Below are 19,204 nucleotides of genomic sequence, written 5' to 3'. Positions count from 1 at the left end.
ATCAAAAGTAGAAGCACGTACAACTGTAACCCTGGCCAGCTCATCTGATTGTATCTTGTGGCACTCAAGAGGCCTGTGGCCATGTTAATATGTCTGTGCAAGGAAAAAAAGGCCTTTACATGACTATTTTTAAGTCCGTCTTAATGGGAGAAAAGAAATAAGTATATTGGTTGAAATGAATACTAATCTCAACTTGATCCAGAAAAGAGAATATTTGGTTGTGAATAGCTAGTGTAGTAATGAACCAATGCAGTAAGCCTAACAGTGCATTTATTTCAGAGATTTTTGTCTCTGATATCTGACTATCAGCTGCAGACTGAAAACCCAGCCAAGGATACCAAAGTCTAACTTGTTCTGGGGGATTTACTTTCTTTCCTGAATGATTTTTGTTTTCAATAAAACCCAACCTCTTATATTGTTTTAAATTTCATATGGAGACTCAGTTTAGTAGTCTGAGGCCATTTTTGTTCTATTTTGCGCATTTTCTTCCCCTCCTCACTTCCACAGCTTGAAGCCAGTCTTAAAATAGAATTGTCTGATTCACTTGGGACCGAGGAGGCTGCCTGACTTCTGGGAGTTAAAATGCTCTACAGAAGCAGGTGTTGGGGCTTTTAGAAGGATTTCCTATACTGAAAGTCAAGAGGCCTGGGGGCCGGGTGGGGGAGGGTGGAGAGGGGGCGGGATGTGGCCTCTTGCATGGGCTTAGCGATGTCACTTTGGAAAGGTGCAGGCTGTTTCCTTAGCCCTGGAGCGTGGGAAACACTTCCAGAGCCTGAAGGGGTGGGGAGGTGCGGAGGGGAAGGCGGGTATCAAGTTCCCATTCAGCTCCCAGGCTCCAGCTAGGGAGAACCAGATGGGGGCAAAGGCAGGTTGCCAGGGGAAGGGGCAGATGAGGCCAGAAGCCCTGGCAGCGGAAGCTGACCTACTGAAGGGCCCCTCACCTGACTTCACTCTGCTACCCAGGGAGAGGGAATGCTTTGACGGGGCCGGCAGGGACCGGCAGGGACCAGCAGGGCTGTCTGCTGGGCTGAATCGGCCCTGTGTCAAACCAGTGGATTTCAACAAAAGAACAGTGCTCTGAGGAAGGGGTGAGGGCTGCCAACACGGAAACCATCACCTCCTTGTAGAAAGCACCTCATGTTTTAAAGGACCACCAGGGAACTGGTTTACACAAGTGCAGCGGTGCATGGGGCTGCAGCGGCTAGTGCTGTGTGGTGTGTGGGTGTGTTTGTGTGCATGCACATGCACACATACACACACACACACACACACAGTTACACGCCAACAAAAGGCGGGGGCTCCCAGGGGTAGCAGTTGTTTTATTCTTTCTTTGAACATCTTTCTGAGTGACCAATACTAACCTTTTGTGATCTTCCACAAACAGAAGGCCAGAAACGCACACAATTTTATTTTCTTCAGGGCCAAAACGTCATCAGATCAATAAAATGCTGGCCACCCTCCACCCCTCTGTATTGCTCACTGAAAATTAACAGATAGGGATTGTATAGAGCAGAAATAGAATAACTTGACTGGGCAGTAGGCAAAAATGTATTGTTGGCTTACTCTTTTTGATTTTTTGACTTTGACAGTAGCTAGGCTGGAGCCGCATTAATTTTTAATCCATTTGGCCAATAACATTCACATCTGGAGCTATGGTAAACCTTTATTCTTGGGAGTTACGGTGATCTTTGCTGTACAAAGGGTAACTGGGGTTCCCAACTCTGGGAGTCCCAACTGCCTTTCAGCCTTTACGCTATAGCTTTTCCCTAATATTTAAGTAATATTTTAAAAAGACAGGTCAGTTGCAGTGACTCATGTCTATAATCCCAGCATTTTGAGAGGCTGAGGCAGGAAAATTACTTGAGGCCAGGAGTTCGAGACCAGCCTGGGCAACATAGTGAGGCCTGGTCTCTTCAAAAAATAAAAAAGATTAGCTAGGCATGGTGGCTCACACCTGTAGTCCCAGCTACTCAGGAGGCTGAGGTAGGAGGATCACTTGAGCCCAGGAGTTCAAGGCCTCAGCAAGCCATGATTGCACAACTGTACCGTAGCATAGGTGACAAAGAAAGACCATGTCAAAATAAAATAAAATAAAGTAAAATAAAATAAAATAAAGACCCAAGTGAGGTCTGGGTAGGGAATGGGAATTTTCAGACAGATGGATTTATCTAGAAGACAGAAAGGGGATCCCAAGAAGTTCTGTCTGAAATTGGGTTCAAGCACAAAGCAGCCAATAACTTTCCAATGAAGGAACAGTCCCCGGCAGCCTTCCGTTCTCCCGCATCCAGGCATTTTCCTATGACTTTGCGTTAGTAATTCTTAAATCAATTACACTGATATTATAGCTCAGTCCTCAGCATTATGCCCCAAGTGACATTCCCACCTCTGGGAAAAAGTGCTAGCCACAGCAGGCTTCAGATTGTTTTGGGCATGGCCTAAACACCCTTGGGATGAGAACTGCCTGATTCTGGAACCAGAACATCTATAAACACGTGGATGAGCCATGATAGGAAACAAGGTTGAGCAACGGTATGAAGTCAGTGCCTTCCTTGCCAATCTGCACCTATTCCAAAGGGTTCCATTGCTCTTTATCACACCACGTGGCCAGTCCCTGGAGAGGGGCCATTGGAGCCAAAGGCCTGTTTTTCCAATTTATCAATTAAAACAATACAGGACTCACCAGAAATTTTAACTGGGGCATGTAGTGATTTCTGTGCATGGGTTGTCAAAGAGTGACCTCCACAACATTTGTCACTCTGTACCATCAATAGAGCCTGTCCGACTTCTTTCCACCTATTGAGATCCACCCCCTTGGGACACAGTGCTTTTCCTCCTCTGTCTTCATGATCCCTCCAGCACTGTTTTATGTGGTAGCTGGGATCTTCACACAGATCTAATTTATTGGAGGGAACAGGCCTTACATTTTTCAATTTCCTATAACCTAATGCAGCATTTTATATAGACTGGGGGTTGGTATTCTAAGTGTTCTCAGTGAGATTTGCGTGCTCCCATGACACTGGTGTTAAGAGCAAAACAACTCAGGTCAACGAAACCTGATCTAAAACCGTATCATGCAGAGGGTGTTAGTCTGTGGAGAGAGGCAGTTAATGAAGGATCAATTGGTCTGAGTCCAAGTTCAGGAACTTTCTGCCATGTAAGCAAATTGGCATTTGGTCCAGAGAGGAAAAAGTACAGAAAAGGTGCACCTATACAAATAGAAAGAATTGGAAGCAAAGCTTACAAGTATGGGCTGGCTGTGGTGGCTCATACTTGTAATCCCAGCACTTTGGCAGGCTAAGGCAGGGGGATTGCTTGAGCCCAGGAGTTTGAGCCCAGCCTGGGCAATATGGCAAAACCCTGTTTCTACAAAAAATTAAAAAATGAGCTGGATGTGGGGGCACACACTTAAAGTTCCAGCTACTCGGGAGGCTGAGGTGGGAGGATCGCTTGAGCCTGGGAGGTAGGGGCTGCAGTAAGCTATGATCGTGCCATTGTATTCTAACCTGGGTGACTGAGTGAGGCCATCTTTAAAAAAAATATGGAAGCAGGCATATGAGGACGAGAGTTGGATAGGGGCTGGGTTGCCCGGGGGATGAGCCTCTCTCAACCATCATGGGGACCATCTTTGGGAGGAAACAGAGAAAGGTACAAACAACATTCAAAATTAGGAGTTTGCCTCTGAATGTGGGTTGGGAGTCTGAAAGCCTGGATTTGAGCCCTATAACTACTATTTACTGCCATGTGACTTTGGGTAAACCAAACAGTAACTTCCTGAGTATCTGGTGCATTATCGATAGTATTAGAAAAATGACACGGGCTTTGTCTCCTTCATGAGGGTGTTGGGAGGGTCAAATCCGATCAACATTTGCTTTGTAAAGTATACTGAGCTATTTCAGTGTAGATGAGAGTTATTATTTTTAACCCCAGTCACCCTTTCCCTAACCTCCCATTTCCCACTGCTTCATCAGATCCCAAGTTAGTGGAAGATAGTCATCTCTCTCCTAGGAACTCCTGTTCTCAACTTCCTTCCTCTTATTGTTTTGTAAGTCATGTATACTTTAGAGTAACGGAAGCTTGTCTCTTTGTGAAGGAATTTCTGGTGTCCAAGGCAAGTTTAGAGGGGCATTAAGAGAAACAGCTTTCCTGAGTGCTTTGAACTCGTATTTGAAAACATTTGCCCAATCTGTTCACAGGTCAGATTGGACTTTTCCTATAACTGCCACATTTCATCAATTTTGTTTTGTTTTGTTTTTATATTTCAGACTATTTTGTTTTGTTTTATATTTCACTGTCTCTTAAATTAGTATGTATCTTGTAATCCTTGGTGTGTCATACTTTAATTGGTAGTGTTTTCTTCTTTTGAGTGGTTCACAAAATAATTGTGCATCTCACACTCAAGGGTGTCACTTAATGAAATGCAGCACTGTTCTTATGGAGATAACATGATCTTAAGCAGGAATCATTAGGGGGTTAAGAAGAAAAGTGAGGTAAGGCAGCAGTTTCCACTGGAATCATCAGGAAACAAAAGATGGACTGTTTTGTTATCTCCCATCTTCCAGGTGCCAAGAATTACCTGGATATTTGGATTCTGCCCATTGATATCAGCTTTGGAAAGATCTGGAAAGTTTGGTAGATCAAGGAGAAAGGATCTGGGGAAATCTCTTTGCAATGAAGGGTGCCCCGTCTCTTGTCGGAATCGCGGTCTGGGGAAGGGTTGGTGTGCAGCCTGGTGGTCCAGATGCTCCCTTGGTGCTTCTTTGGAGAGAGAAAAACTGGTTTCTGATGTGGTGTCACTTCCCACGTTGAGGTTATTCTAAAACAAACAAACAAGCAAACAAACACCTGTTAAGGAGACACATGATTAAAAAATGTCACACTTAACAGTCCATTATATTCAGGAGCAAGGACAATTCCAGTGGCTGAAATTAAGCCAGTAGGGCATTCCAAACTTGTTTTGCAAACCCATGGTTTAGTTTCTTCATGTCTTAAAAGCCAGATCATCAGAAAACTTCTAGCCTGCTACTTGGGAATTTTCTGAGGGTTAATGAGTTATGGGCTATTTATTAAGCTTCAAAGTACTTTAAAAATGAAAACACTATTTTGAGGAAGAACAGGTGTTCATTTAGAGCTGGAACCAAATTATGTTTCTCTTCTCACAGCTTCAACTGATTAACCACCTTGGCTTTAGTTATAGCTCTAGTGTCCAGAGTTGGTTTCTTTTGTGTAGGCTATGGAGCGAAAGATCTGACCAAGCTGGATAAAGTTCTTGGGCCATATTATTGATTACATACATTCATCCATTTGTCTGTCCATTTGTCCATCAACCCATCCATACATCCATTCACATATCCATCTATCCATCCATCCATCCATCCATCCATCCATCCATCCATCCATCCATCCTTCCACCCACACACCCATCCATCCAATCAACAAATGCCAACCATGCTAGGCACAGGAGATACAGCAATAAACAGGATAGACATGAGACCTATTATTTTGAAATGTACAACTAGGTGAGGGAAATAAACAAGAAATCCATAGATAAATAAATAAGATCAGATCAAAGAACGGTGACTGCCAAGAAGAAAAGAAAGAAGATGATGGAGAGTGGCTGGGGAAAACCTTAGATAGGTGGTCAGGGAGAAGCCCTCAGAGAAGGTGACACTTGAGGCAAGATCTGAACAAGAGAAGGTGGCACCCTGCAATAATCTGGGGGAAGGACATTTTAGCAAAAGGAACAGCAAAGGAAGCACTCAAGTCCAGGATGGGAATGAGCTTGGCTGGTTTGAGAAACAGAATGGCCAGCGAAGCTGTTGTAGAGAGAAGGAGGAAAGAACCATAGGTGATGAGGATGAAGAGACAGGAATAGCCAAAGAAAAAGTCACGAAAAGGCATTCTGAAATCTAATGGTTTTATACTGAAAAGTGCAAGCACACTGTTTTTCCCAGCTGTGAAAAATGTCACCATTTCTTTATCACTATCGGGAAATTTCTCTAGTGATTGAGAAGTTGCTGGACTCCTTTTCCAAACCAGCCTTTCTTTTTCTCCCTCTCTCCTCTCACAGAAGATTTACTCCAGCCTTCAGGGATAGCATTTTCATGTTTACTGGTGGAGAGAGACAAGGAGATAGAATTTCACCAGGCTTTGGGTCAGTGGTTAATGTTCTTGTTATTCTTGGGCATGTTTTGGGGTTTGGGAGTGTATATTTCAGCACACTGTCTCCACACGCCCTCTTTGCCCCCCCACCACAGTGCCTCTGACCCAGCCAAAGGGTTACCTCTGGTATAAAAACACTCATGACTCTGAGCACCCAAGGTCAAGAGCACTGAGGCTGAAACACACTAGCGGATACATATCTTCTTGGAGAGCTAACCTTAGGGAAGGGATTATTATTTTTACTTTTATTTATTTGTCATTTTTTAGAGACAGGGTCTTGCTCTGTTGTCCAGGCTGGAGTGCAGTGGCACAACTGAGCTCACTGCAACCTCAGACTCCTGGGCTCAAGTAATCCTCCCACCTCAGCCTCCCAAGTAGCTGAGATTACAGGCACGTTCCACCAAGCCCAGCTGCGAATGGATTTTTATAAATCTGTTTAAATAGGAATGGGGCTCAGGAACAAACTCACTGGTTCAGAGACCGCCTCTGAATGTTCGAAGAAGCCAAGGGGAGGGTGGAGATAGAGACCTCATCTGTCACCTTTTTAAAACATGCAATGACAGGGGAAAGCTGGCTGCTCTGCAGCATGTTTTTGCTCGCCTTTCCACAGCTCAGAAGATGTGGCCGGGGGCAGTGTCTTTGTTCACCTTTCCAGCCACCTCTCTGCCATGGTTTTCGTCTCCTGGCACATCCTGGTAGAGGGAGTTGCCCTGACATTTTGAGACATTACTCAATGCAACAGAGGCCAAATGTATTATTGTTTGAACCTAGCATGGAGAGAGAGAGAGAGAGAGAGAGAGAGGAAGGAGAAGGAGAAAGAGAAGAGAAAAGTGAAGAGAAGGAAGAGAAGAGAGAAAGAGAAGGAGCGAGAGAGAAGAGGAGTGAAGAGAAGAGAAAGAATAGAAGAGAGAAAGAGAAGGAGCAAGAGAGAAGAGAAGCGAAGTGAAGAGAAGAGGAGAGGAGAGAAGAGAAGGGAAGGGAAGAGAAGAGAAGAGAAGACAGGAGAGGAGAGAGAGCATGCTATCTTTTCTCAACATAAGATTTCTCTGTGACATCCCAAAGGGGAGATAGCTGAATGCATTTGTTCCCTTGCTTTTTTCCCTTAATCTCCAACCCTAAAACTTCTCCAACAACATTAGGGAGGACAGTTAGATTGTCATGGAGAATTTCTTGTGCAGGATTTAGGATTACAAATCTTGGAAGGGGCCCAGAATTTGCTTCCCAATTGCTTAAGTACTTCTTGTAAATCAAGCCCTAACTTCATAGCCACAATGGAGGTATACTGTTTAATTAGGTTAAAAATGAGGCTCTCTTTCCTTTCCCCTGTGAATGGAGTACTCTTCCTACTATGAACACTTACATTTTAGAAGAAGTAGAAAATGTGTTTTTGCTACTCTTTAACATTTTGCCTAGATGTCTGAAAAAACAGGGACTAAGTCTGATTGATTGATTGATGTGACTCTTGAATTTTTCCTGGTAGGAAATTCACCACCACAGAGTGCTTCTGGCTTAGCCCCAGACCAAGCAAACCCCTTAAACTCTCTAGGACTCGAGGACTTTGCATGTAAAGCAGATTAGATAATAAGAAGAGCCCTGTACCCTCCCCGCAGGATTAGTCAAGATACTTGGGTTGGGTTGTGTCTACACATGGAAAGGGAAGCGTCGCGTTAGGGTCACTGGCTGGGCAGTTCAGGCCACAAGTACCTCTGCCGGGAATAGTCAGACAACTGGGGCTGAAGTATGTTTTGGCTTCAGTTATGCACACAATTGTGGCATTTCTCCATCTCTCCGAACCGCCCTGCCCCCCAGACACAGGCTTGGTGTTTGTAAAGTATTCGGAAGATGGGAAGTAATAAAGAAATGCTAATCACAATCTCTGAACATCTGAGTTACTCTTGCACCTCTTTCAAAACATATTTAACTGGACACCTTGCCTCCTTGCAATGGCATGCCCCCAAGCTGTTAAGAAATTGGAAATCCTAGGATAGGGGAAGTGTGGCTAAGGATGGCTCATATAGAATGAAACTCTGTTTTATTCAATCAACAACAAGATTTGAGAGTAGCCATTATTTTAGTCATCTAGACTTTAAATCTAGGGTAGGAGACAACAGACAGAATATCCTAGTAATGCAGAAGAAAACCTTTCTTCATCTCTTCTCAAAGGGACTTACTGCACATCCTCCTTGCAGAGCCCCCCTTGGAGGTCCTGGTTGAGGACATCAGTCCAGCTATGACCAAGTTCACTCACTGAGTAGTCCACTTGAATTATTCCAGCAGAGTAAAGATTTTCAAGAGGGGTGGATCTCAAGGTTAAAAGTAAAATATTTTGTGTTTTATTCAGGCAAGCAAACATTCTTCTCTGAAAATGATACCTTAGGAAAGTCTGGGAATTTAAGGAAAGCATCCTGACCATTCTTTCCAAAATGCCATTGAATTCATTCTGCCCCAGTTAAAGTGACACAAGGGGGCCTGCTCAGTTTGGGAAAATATTGCTTTACCCACAATGTGTCTTTGAGTTGAACATCAATCTATGAGTTAACATTGACAATGAGTTAACATTGAGTTAACTATCTATGAGTTAACACTGACAATGCTGCAGCACCAGCAGCAATGTTTCCTCTTGTGACTATAATTTCAGAGCTGTGACTACCACTGAGAAGGAAAACAGAAGAAATGCAGCTATTAAACGGCTTATGCACATGAACTCTTCCATTGCTGAGGCAGGTGATCTTCATTGGTCAAATTATTTAGCTACTGCTTGGTGCTCCTCTCCTTCTATTATTTTAGAACTTATCTAAAACAGGAATAGTAATAAAAATATCCTGTTCTTACAGCCTAGCATTTTGCCTTATATGGCAGTACTGTGGCAGACATTGCAATTGCCTGCCCAATGTCTAGTCCCCTCTTTTTCTTACTTGGTGTTTGCTTCAGGTGGCTGTGGACCTGGCAAAAACTACATTTCCCAGCATCCACTTCATCTGAGTGTGACCATATGACACAATTCTGCTCCATGAGGAGTGAGTGGAAGGTTCTGGACAGAACTGCTGAAAAGGAGTTTTCAGATTCGGTTTTGCCATTTGCCTTTCTCTCTTCCACTTTGTCCTGCCTGAAATGAGGAAACAGGGCTTGATGTGAAATGAGGCAGCTGGGAGGCCTGAGGATGGAGGCTGTAGTCTAAGCGTGGCTGACTGGAAAGATGGTGGGCTTAGGTCCCTGATAGTATTATGGAGCTATCACGCTGGTCCTGGAATGGTGACCTCTATATGTCTTTTACTGTTATCATTAATCTTAATGTTAACATTGACAATGCTGCAGTACCAGTAGCAATGTGCCCTCTTGGGATTTTAATTTTTGAGTTGTGATGACCCAGAAAATTATAAAGGTTTTGCCATTGAAAGTAATGGCAAAAACGGCCATTACTTTTGCACCAACCCAATACTATCACAATTGCAAGAGGTTTTTCCTCACCAAAAGGAACCAGCATTCCTTGGACAAATGGATTGAGTGCAGAGCTTGGGCGGGGAAGGCACAGATGAATTTGGGATACTTTCCTGCAACAAGAAGCAAGGAAGCTTTCAATGATTAACAGGGTACTCTTGAAAGAACACAGGAGCCAGCTTGACAGGCCCCCATTGCTCACAGATCAGAGAATTTGGACAAAAAAAAAGATTGTACTTGACTGATGTACACTGAATCTATCAAAATCCATAAGGATACTCATGAAGGAGAGAAATCCAGAAAACCTACTGTTACCATTTGAGGTAGGTATTATAAAACTCCTTCCTTTGCAAATTGGTATTAAAAAGAAAGAAAGGTTTTCAGAGGAAGCAATGTTTGAACTGAAATAAAAAAGGCTTGTAAACGTACAGCAGATGCATCAGGTTAAGAGAACAGGGAGCTGGGGAGGGGTCCAGGAGCTTTGCAATCTTGGTGAAGGAGTCTCTCAGGTCTGACAGAGCTGTGGTTTATAGATCCAAAGGGTTTCAGAGCTGAAATGTGGTGAGAGTAACGATCAGAGACACCTGCTGTTTTCATATGAAATAACGGAGTTAAATATTATACACATCGGGCCCAACGCACAGTCTTAGCCCACCAGCCTTTGGTCTGACAGCCTTCTATCACACTGCGCTGTGACTTGTCCACTAGGCTACCACTTCTCTGGTAGCATCCTCTGGGGCACCTGGAGGTTTGCTGAAGCTACATGGTGCTGGGATCTCATCCCTCCTTCCTCATTCTCATCAGCTGGCCCTGGATGCCCTTGGGAAAGCTCTGCTGAGATGAATCAAGAAGAGAAAACCTCTCATCTTTAGGCTGGGTGCAGTTTTTCTCAGATGACAAATCCACACGTTTTAATCACTTGTGTCCTTTATACTGAGTACATCCTGGTCCAACACCAAGAATGTCCAATCACTGCCTCCAGCCACTGCATAGCTGGCGTTGCTCATCGTGGCTGTGTTTGTGACCAAGGTGGATGGCCATAGCCACATCTAGGGTCAGAGTGGTCAGAATGGCCAGAGTCCCCCAGCTGGTCATTTGACACAGGCAGATGAATACAAAAGAGAGGGAGTGAGGTCTTTTGGACAACCAAGCCACAGGGCAAATTAGGATGAGCACTACAATAGGAGGAAGATAAAGCTATGGAAATGGGCGATGCATCCTCTTTTGGAAAAAATGTGCTAAGCATCATTGTCCCAGTCTGCAAATAGCCACCTGCCCTATTCTGCAAACACCAACCAAGGACTGGAATCTGAAGAACAGGGTTGATTTCACCACTTTCAGAACCTCCAGAAGAGGCACAAATCAGTAACAAATTGTGGCTGTCTAGGAAAGCTTAGTACTTTTTCTCTTTAAGGCAAAAACTGGTAACTATTCCCCAGATTAACACAATCAGGCAGACTTCTTGAAGGCAGACTGGCTGGCAAATTTCTGAAAGGCAAAGAACAGGCCCTATCTTCAGTCTCCAAACTCCCTCCTCCTTCCCCCAGTTTCACAAGCTCAGGGGGCAACAAATAAGTACTAGTTGATGATAATGATGGCTAAAGTTATCATTGGGTAACGAGGGCCTCGTTAGATTTTGTTTTAATTAGGCTCAGGCTACAGGCCTCATTACCCCTAATGTGGCTTTTATGTGGGATTCTAAAGAAAAACAAAAAACCCTAGGAATCTTCTACTGAAGATATTAAAGAAGATATTATTAGCAATGCATTTTGTCTCATAGACTTTGAACAACAAACAACAGAGATTATAATTAATGTCACTACAGCCTCTCTCCTTAAAACAAACTAACAATATAGTTAATTAGCAATATATCCTCAGTTGGGGCTGGACATCTGCATATTATTATCGACAATGCTTGTTTCCTTTTTCCAGATGAAAGGAAGCCATACTGCACCCAGGCACATGGCTGTGCGCCTTCCACATTCAAACACTCCATTTTCTTCTACCCACGATAAACACACTCGGGGCTTTATCTGTGCCGAGCATCGATTTTGTCTGGAACAGTCCCACACATCTAAAAATAAGTTCAAGAATGCCACTAGTGGTATTTCAAAGGGAAGAGCGAAAGTTTTGCCGTTTGAAGAGATAAAAGAAGAAAATGGCACACTGATTATCTTTAACATGATTGAGGAGCAAGCACTCCTAAGATGAGAAAACCAGGAGAATGAATAAAGTGAGTTTTAGACCATAAAATCGGCTTTCTAGAAGGGGCACACTTGTTCTTAGTGCTCAGGAAGATGGATGGAGACCACGATCCTAGGAGTGGAAGCAGGGGGTGGTGGGGGGCTTGTTGGGACTTATTCTGAGAAGTGTTGGAAAGAGGCAGCCAGGATGCCCTGGGGAAAAACTGCACTGTGAAGACACAGATGACAAGGCTGACCAGCTGCTGCTCTCATGAAGCCTGTGTATGATGGCAATCATTCCCCTTCAGGCAGCAGGAACAGAGCAAATGTCAATGGCCGTATTTTATAGCAAGCATGACAATGCAATGCCCCTTTAGGAACTATTGCTGGCAGAGGGGAAACGGCCATACGTATGCTTCAGTCTTTGCTGGGCACTCTGACGACAGCCCTGAGAGCCAGTGACACGGGCACATCATGGCTCAAGAATTCAGGAGGGTCTCAGTCCTGGTTTGGGAATGGAGCCTGCTGTCGAGGTCTGACTAATAGCTGAGGAATCCCTAGTTATGGTGGCAGAATGTATCATAACGATGTTTACTTTAGGGCTTGGCAGTGACCTCGTTTATTATCTCAGGCTTTAGAAGAAATGAAGAATGGGCAACTCTTTGCATTTGGGTAGGGAGCTGGCTTTGAGGTGGAGGGGCCACCCATCCCTGTGTATCTCTCCTCATTGAAGGTTCTTGGGGCCAGCTGACAAAATGGAGATCAACACTTCACTGGTGTGTCTTGAATACTTCTGTAAACTGCTTTGATCTTGAAAATGTGTAGATTATTGGTGAATTTTTTCAAGTTGTGCTTTCTCCATTGCTGGCAAAGAAAACAGAGTGGTAGCTTTTCCAGGACCGATTTCTTTTATGTCCTGTTAGGCTAAAGAATGAACTGAAATGAAGGATAAATTATGCTTTCAAGTGTAAGAAAACATGTAAGAAGCAGAGTACAAGAGTGGAAAGTGAGTTAGGCCAAAAAAAAAAAAGAAAAAGAAAAAGAAAAACAAACCCTTCACACATCACCTAAAACATCCCTGCAAATGTAGAGAGATGGAGAAATCATACTTTCCAGAACCACTTTGATAAAACCCTTGAGGTGTGAGGCCAGCCATCCTCAGCATCCATTTAAGGGCAAGGCTTTCTATCAGCCTTCCAGGCTGCAGCTAACCAGCTCAGGGCTATAAAGGCCAGGCCACCAGTGGCCACCAGGGGGCTTCCATCCCTCCTCTTCAGCCCTGTTAGAGTTCAGCCACCCCTTTAAGTCAAACTTTGAGCAAATATTTAATGAGTGTGGATTATTGGTGATTTTCCAAGTTGTGCTTTCTCCATTACCGGCAAAGAAAACAGAGTGGTAACAGTCTAGGACTCGGTTTCCAGGACCCAATTTGAAGAGGCACCAGATCATTAGTGCACCTAAAAGGCCCAAGTATCTAAGTCCTCCTACGACCAGAGGGAACGAGTGTCGAACAGGACACCAGAAGGCGAACATCTCCTGCAGTGATTCTGTGTCTCCCTGCATAGAATGAGGGGATCCAAGGCCCAGGCCAAGGCTGGTGTTCTGTTGGTGAGAGGGAGAACCTGGAAATTAAGCCAAAGGACATGGATGGCAGAGTTCAGAAGCTGAGGTCTGGGGTAGGGGTGGCCTAGGGACCCTTGCCAAGTTATTATCCTACTTAAGGAGATGGATTCTTCTCAACACTAAAGTTAAGAACCCTCATTGAAACCTATTGCTAATCTCTCTGCTCCAAGTACTTCTAAAATGGGTTTCAAAGGTCATTGGACATTAACCTTGGAATCCTGAAAAGGGTTCAGGGTACTGTGGAAAGGACTGGGGCCAGGAGTTTCAAGGTCTGGGTCTGGGTCCCAGCATTGCCTCTTCCTGTTTTGTGAGCTTTGGTAAGTTATTGCACCTCTGCACTTGTTATTGCACCTCTGCACTTATGGTAGACTGGTTGGCAAAAATGTCCACAAATTCTTCTTTTCTCTAAAGATCCACGCCTCAGGTAGTTGCTTCCACACTCTTTGAGCTTCTTTTTTCTTTTTTTTTTTTTTTGAGACAGAGTTTCACTCTTCCCTCTTGTTGCCCAGGCTGAAGGGCAATGGCGCGATCTCGGCTCACTGCAACCTCTGCCTTCTGGGTTCAAGCGATTCTCCTGCCTCAGCCTCCAGAGTAGCTGGGATTACAGGTGCCCGCCACCACCACACCTGGCTAATTTTTTATATTTTTAGTAGAGACGGGGTTTTACTATGTTGGCCAGGCTGGTCTTGAATTCCTGACCTCAGGTGATCCACCCAACTCAGCCTCTGAAAGTGCTGGGATTACGGGCATGAGCCACTGTGCCTGGCCTTCTTTGAGCTTCTCACTGCGGCCAAAGGGACAACAGTTAACAGAGACTTGAAAAGCACTTGTGCCTTAGGATTGCCTATTTTTTTTTTTGCTCTTTGGAATGCTGAGAACACTCGGTGAAGAAGGCCAAGCTAGCCTGTTGAATGGCGAGAGACGTGTGCAGCAGAGATAATTTATACCAGATTCACCAGCCTGCCAATGGCCAGTCACTGAGATGGAGACTGTCCTAGACCATCCAGCCCTGGCTGAGCCTACCCAGGCTATGAGAGCCACCCTGCTGACCCAGAGAGTCACGAGAAATAATAAATCCTTGCGGGTTTAAGCTAGTGAACCCAGTGTGGTTTGTTACACAACAAAAGCTGACTGATATAGGACCTTGGTTATTTATTCTGTAAAATGACCATGGTGAGGTAGAATGAGAGTTGCAGAAAGCCTCTCACTCTATTCAGCTCTGACTTCCTCGGAATGGAATCCTAAAGAGACACTTGTTCTGGAGAAATTATTTCACACTAACTTCAAAAAAAAAAACCTCCACTTTATTCCAAATGCTGAAAACATCAAATTGAGGGTGGGGAGATTAAATAAAAATCCAGTGGTTCACAAATGCATGAAATGTAGATTCTATCTGCAATGACTAGAACATCTTCTCCTTTCTCTCTATCCTTCTACCTGTTAGCTCAAAGCTGGGTAAAACCTGTTGGAAAATTCCAAAGCCCTGCCAACGACTTTCTTCACTGACAGGTGCTTTTTTGGCAATAGCTTCATTGCCAGTTTTTCAAAGACTCAAAGCTGAGACTTAACAGTTCTCCTTTGTGCTTTCATGATGCACCTGTACAGCTCTGTGTGCTGCTAGAAACTAGTAATGCCCATTTATTAACAGGACCCCCCGACACTGTAAAACAATTATAGAGCTGTCATAGGCCACATATGGCCAGAGGTGAAGAGAAAGCTCCTGCCACCGGCACCTGTTCCCTTTGCCACCTGCCTGTACAGATTGTTCCTGTTTGGACTGCTGTTCTGTTATTCTCTAGGGAAATGGTGTGATTCCTGCTTGGAAAACTGGCAGCTGATGCAATTGTGGGCTCTTGACTTAGCTTAGCTAACCTTTCTCTATAGGAAGCTGGGCTATTAGCTCTGTTCATGGATTCATTCAACAAACACTTCATCGATATTTATTATGTACCAGGTACTGTGCTAGGGTGAGACAGTGCCAATAGCACATGGCTTGTTAAGACAACTTTTCCAAAACTTGGAAATGAAGCAAAAGGATGACTGCAAGTTTATCACTTAGTATTGGGGCACAGGCCTGCCCCAAAGTATTTAATTCTGTAGGAGCATGTATCTTCACTTGGCTTATTATTTCCTATTGATTAGGGCCCAGACTAAAAGTTACATGTTAACTTATAGATTTTCATTCTGTAGATATAGAAGTGTTTTTGTCTAGTAGAAACATTAACTCAGTGCTAACTGTTTTATGGCTCTACAGGACATTAATCAGTCTTATTTATGTTTACACACTTACTTCATCATCATTTTCCCCACTAACTTTATAAACATCTGTTTCTCAAATGCTCTGAGATGTCATTAGCATCTTCCTTTTCTTTCATTCATTTAGTTAAGTAGTTGGCATGTGCTTTTTCTTTATTTGTATGAGATTCACATTTTTAATATTATGAAAATTTTATTTGGACAGTTTTTGTCTTCAAATTTAGATTACAGAGGGGAAGTTAAGAAATGCTTGTATCCATATAAAATGCAAAGTAGAAAGTGGGAAATTCTGAAGGAGTGGAAGTTTTCAATGTAAGGAAGTAAAATTATCTAGACTCCTTTTGTTTTTGTTTTTTTTTTTTTTGAGACGGAGTCTCACTCTGTCGCCCAGGCTGGAGTGCAGTGGTGCGATCTCGGCTCACTGCAACCTCTGCCTCCCGGGTTCAAGCGATTCTCCTGCCTCAGCCTCCCAAGACTGGGACTACAGGCGCACACCACCATGCCTGGCTAATTTTTGTATTTTTAGTAGAGACGGGGTTTCACCATGTTGGCCAGGCTGGTCTTGAACTCCTGACCTCAGGTGATCCACCCGCCTCGGCCTCCCAAAGTGTTGGGATTACAGTCATGAGCCATTGCGCCCGGCCCAGATTCCTAATTATGATACCACAGCTCGCCATCTGTAAGGTTTTAACATCACCATGTTGTGCTCTCTCACCTTCTTTAAGAGACCCCTATCCGGATGTTGGTCTAATGCACTGACAAGCCGGAACCAGTATGGAGAACCACGGCTTGTGAGCAGGACTTCCCTTGGGTTTGTCCTCCTGTGAGGGTCCTTATGGGGAGAACAGAAGGCCATGCACCAGAAGGTACCCAGACTCCTTTCGAACACTTCGTTTTTCCCCGATACAATTCCCTACTCTGATCCTAGAGAAACAGCTCCTCCCAGTGTTGTTCTCACCAACGAGAATTCTACCATGAGAACCTCAGTTAACTGAGGTTCGAGAAAAGAGAATCACAAGTTCTCAGAGGCTTTCTTTTGGGACGTGGTCATGAAGGGGGAGCTGTTCAACAGAGAACATGTTTACTATTCTCCTCAATATAAACATCATAATATTAGGATGTATCAGTTTGAGTCTGAGCAGGGAATGAACGGCACCCTCCAAGTGGGTAACTAAGGAGAGCTTAATAAAGGAACAATTTAACATATCTGGACAAAGCGCCCAGAAACCACCAAGGATGCTCTAGTATCCAGGGCCAGTAAAGCCAGGGAGAGCTCACATCTCCAGGCCTGAAGATGCAAGGACAGGGAGAGGCTACTGTTAACCAAAGGGAAAGAGAGAGCCGTGGGGTTGGAAGTAAGGTGGGCGTTCATTTCCTGCCATGCCTAACATTGGCCAAACCCAATCAGAAGCTGGACAGCAAGGGAGCCTGTTGATGTAATACATGCAGATCATGTGCCCAAGAAATAAATAGGATGGAGAAAGGTGGAACATGGATTGAGAGAGGTAAACGGAATGTTTGGGGGACACAGGCATGCTTGGGAGAAATAGCAGCTATAATACCACCCATTCCAGGCACTATACATTAAATCTGGTCTCATGACATCCATGTGAGGTAGACATGAGTGCCCCTATTCCACAGATAAGGAAATTAAGGCTAAGAGGCCCCTAGATAGTAAGTAGGCTATGAAATCCTTGCTCCTTTCACTATACGGTGCTGTCCTAATTTCTACCCTGGAGCTGGTTAGAACAAGAGAGTCTGCAGCCACTTTGAATTCCCTGGCCTCCCCTAAATGCTGCTCGGCTCCAGAATAACAGTTCTCAGAGGACTGGCTCAAGAACACTGGCCCACAGTATACTGTGGATTTAATTCTCAACTCTGCTCCCTGACTTGGTTTGGTAGGGGAAGTCCTGGCCTCATTTTTTTTTTTTTTTTAAGGAAAATACACATCTAGATAACAGTCCACCCCAACACTGCTTTACTTGTGCAGTGTAATGACTTTTTAGGGTTAATCAGGTCTCGTCAACAAAACCCATAGATATAGTGATGATAAAAACAATGGATTATCACTGATTCGAGAGGGGAGAAGTTAGGAATGAAATGGCACATAGTACACTATGTAAACATGAGAGCTATTCAGTGGGTCAGATGAGGCAGAGAACTGAGGAAGACACAGAGAACCAGGCCCTGCAACCTTCACCTCCCAGGTTCAAGTGATTCTCCCACCTCAGCCTCCCTAGTAGCTGAGATTACAGGCATCCACCACCACGCTTGGCTAATTTTTTTGTATTTTTAGTAGAGACAGGGTTTCACCATGTTGGCCAGGCTGGTCTCAAACTCCTGACCTCAGATGATCCTCCCACTTTGGTCTCCCAAAATGCTGGGATTACAGGCATGAGCCATTGAGCCTGGCCGGTACTCTCTTAAAGAAGCCAAGCTTCTCTGTTACTGTTATTTTATTTTCCAGCCAATAAGACATACAGGAAAACATAGTGTTTGAAAAAAGAGGAGCTTCATGTTGAGCATGTTATTTCCCTGTGGCTCGAGCTTTCTCACCAGTAAAATGGGTAGCATCTGTGTGGTAAAAACACTTCTTTTCTCCTCTTTGTTATTCTCTTCTCTCATTAGACTTTTCTAGCACTCACTTTCACATTGTTACATTTTCTCTTCACTGTTTTTTCCCCTCAGGCCCAGCTCCTATCTTCCCTAGTGACAGCTACACCTCCACCTCCTCCACCTTTTTCAAATGTCTTCTCCATGCCAGCCTTGCTCAAACACTTTTACGTATCACTTCTACCAATTGGCTTTCAAAGCTTCCCACTGGGTGGATATAATTATCATCACCCCCATTGTACAGATGAGAAAACTGAGGTTTGGAATCCTGCCAAAGTCACCTGGCTCATACTTACTAGGGGTGTAAACAGCTGTCGGGGAGAGTGAATACCTCTTCTAACAACCTCAGTGTAAAGAGAGTGCTCAGAATGCAGAGAAAGGACCAACACCACCAATTGCCAGCCTCTCCAAAAAGGTCCACCTTGAGGATGGAAGAAGTGGTCAGTGTTTCAGTCATTTGATTTTAAAGCCATTTTATCTCCATGATCCCATGATCCCCTATTAAAATACAACTAGTCCTGAGAATAGTCATGCTGGACCTGCCTGGTGGGGGCAGGGCACAAGATGGGTTTTGGGATTCAACTCTCCATTTTTACAAAGCATAATCTAGAGGATCTTTTTTTTTTTTTTTCGAGACGGGGTGTCACTCTGTTGCCCAGGCTGGAGTATGATAGTGCAATCTAGGCCCAGTGTAACCTCCACCTCCTGGATTCAAGTGATTCTCCTGTCTCAGCCTCCTGAATAGCTGGGATTACAGGCACCCGCCACCACGCCTGGCTAATTTTTGTGTTTTTAGTAAAAATGGGGTTTCACCATGTTGGCCAGGCTGGTCTCAAACTCCTGACCTCAGGTGATCTGCCCACCTCAGCCTCCCAAAGTGCTGGGATAACAGGCATGAGCCACCATGCCTGTCCTCTAGAGGATCTTTGAAG

At 44.3% G+C, this 19,204-nt stretch overlaps 1 protein-coding gene across 1 annotated transcript in view; it reads right to left on the bottom strand.

The window, feature by feature from the left end:
- The window catches only part of ISM1 (isthmin 1), an 84,483-nt gene that overhangs the window by 25,381 nt on the left and 39,898 nt on the right, over positions 1-19,204 (bottom strand). Inside the window, exon 2 of the mRNA XM_003810577.5 lies at positions 4,574-4,813. Within this exon, the coding sequence (XP_003810625.3) occupies positions 4,574-4,813 (240 nt within the window). The remainder of the gene's footprint in view (positions 1-4,573; positions 4,814-19,204) is intronic.

Source organism: Pan paniscus, chromosome 21 (genome assembly GCF_029289425.2).
Source record: "Pan paniscus chromosome 21, NHGRI_mPanPan1-v2.0_pri, whole genome shotgun sequence".
NCBI classification, from domain to species: domain Eukaryota; kingdom Metazoa; phylum Chordata; class Mammalia; order Primates; family Hominidae; genus Pan; species Pan paniscus.
Note: the sequence above shows the minus strand (reverse complement) of the source record. Positions and strands in the feature narration are given on the sequence as shown.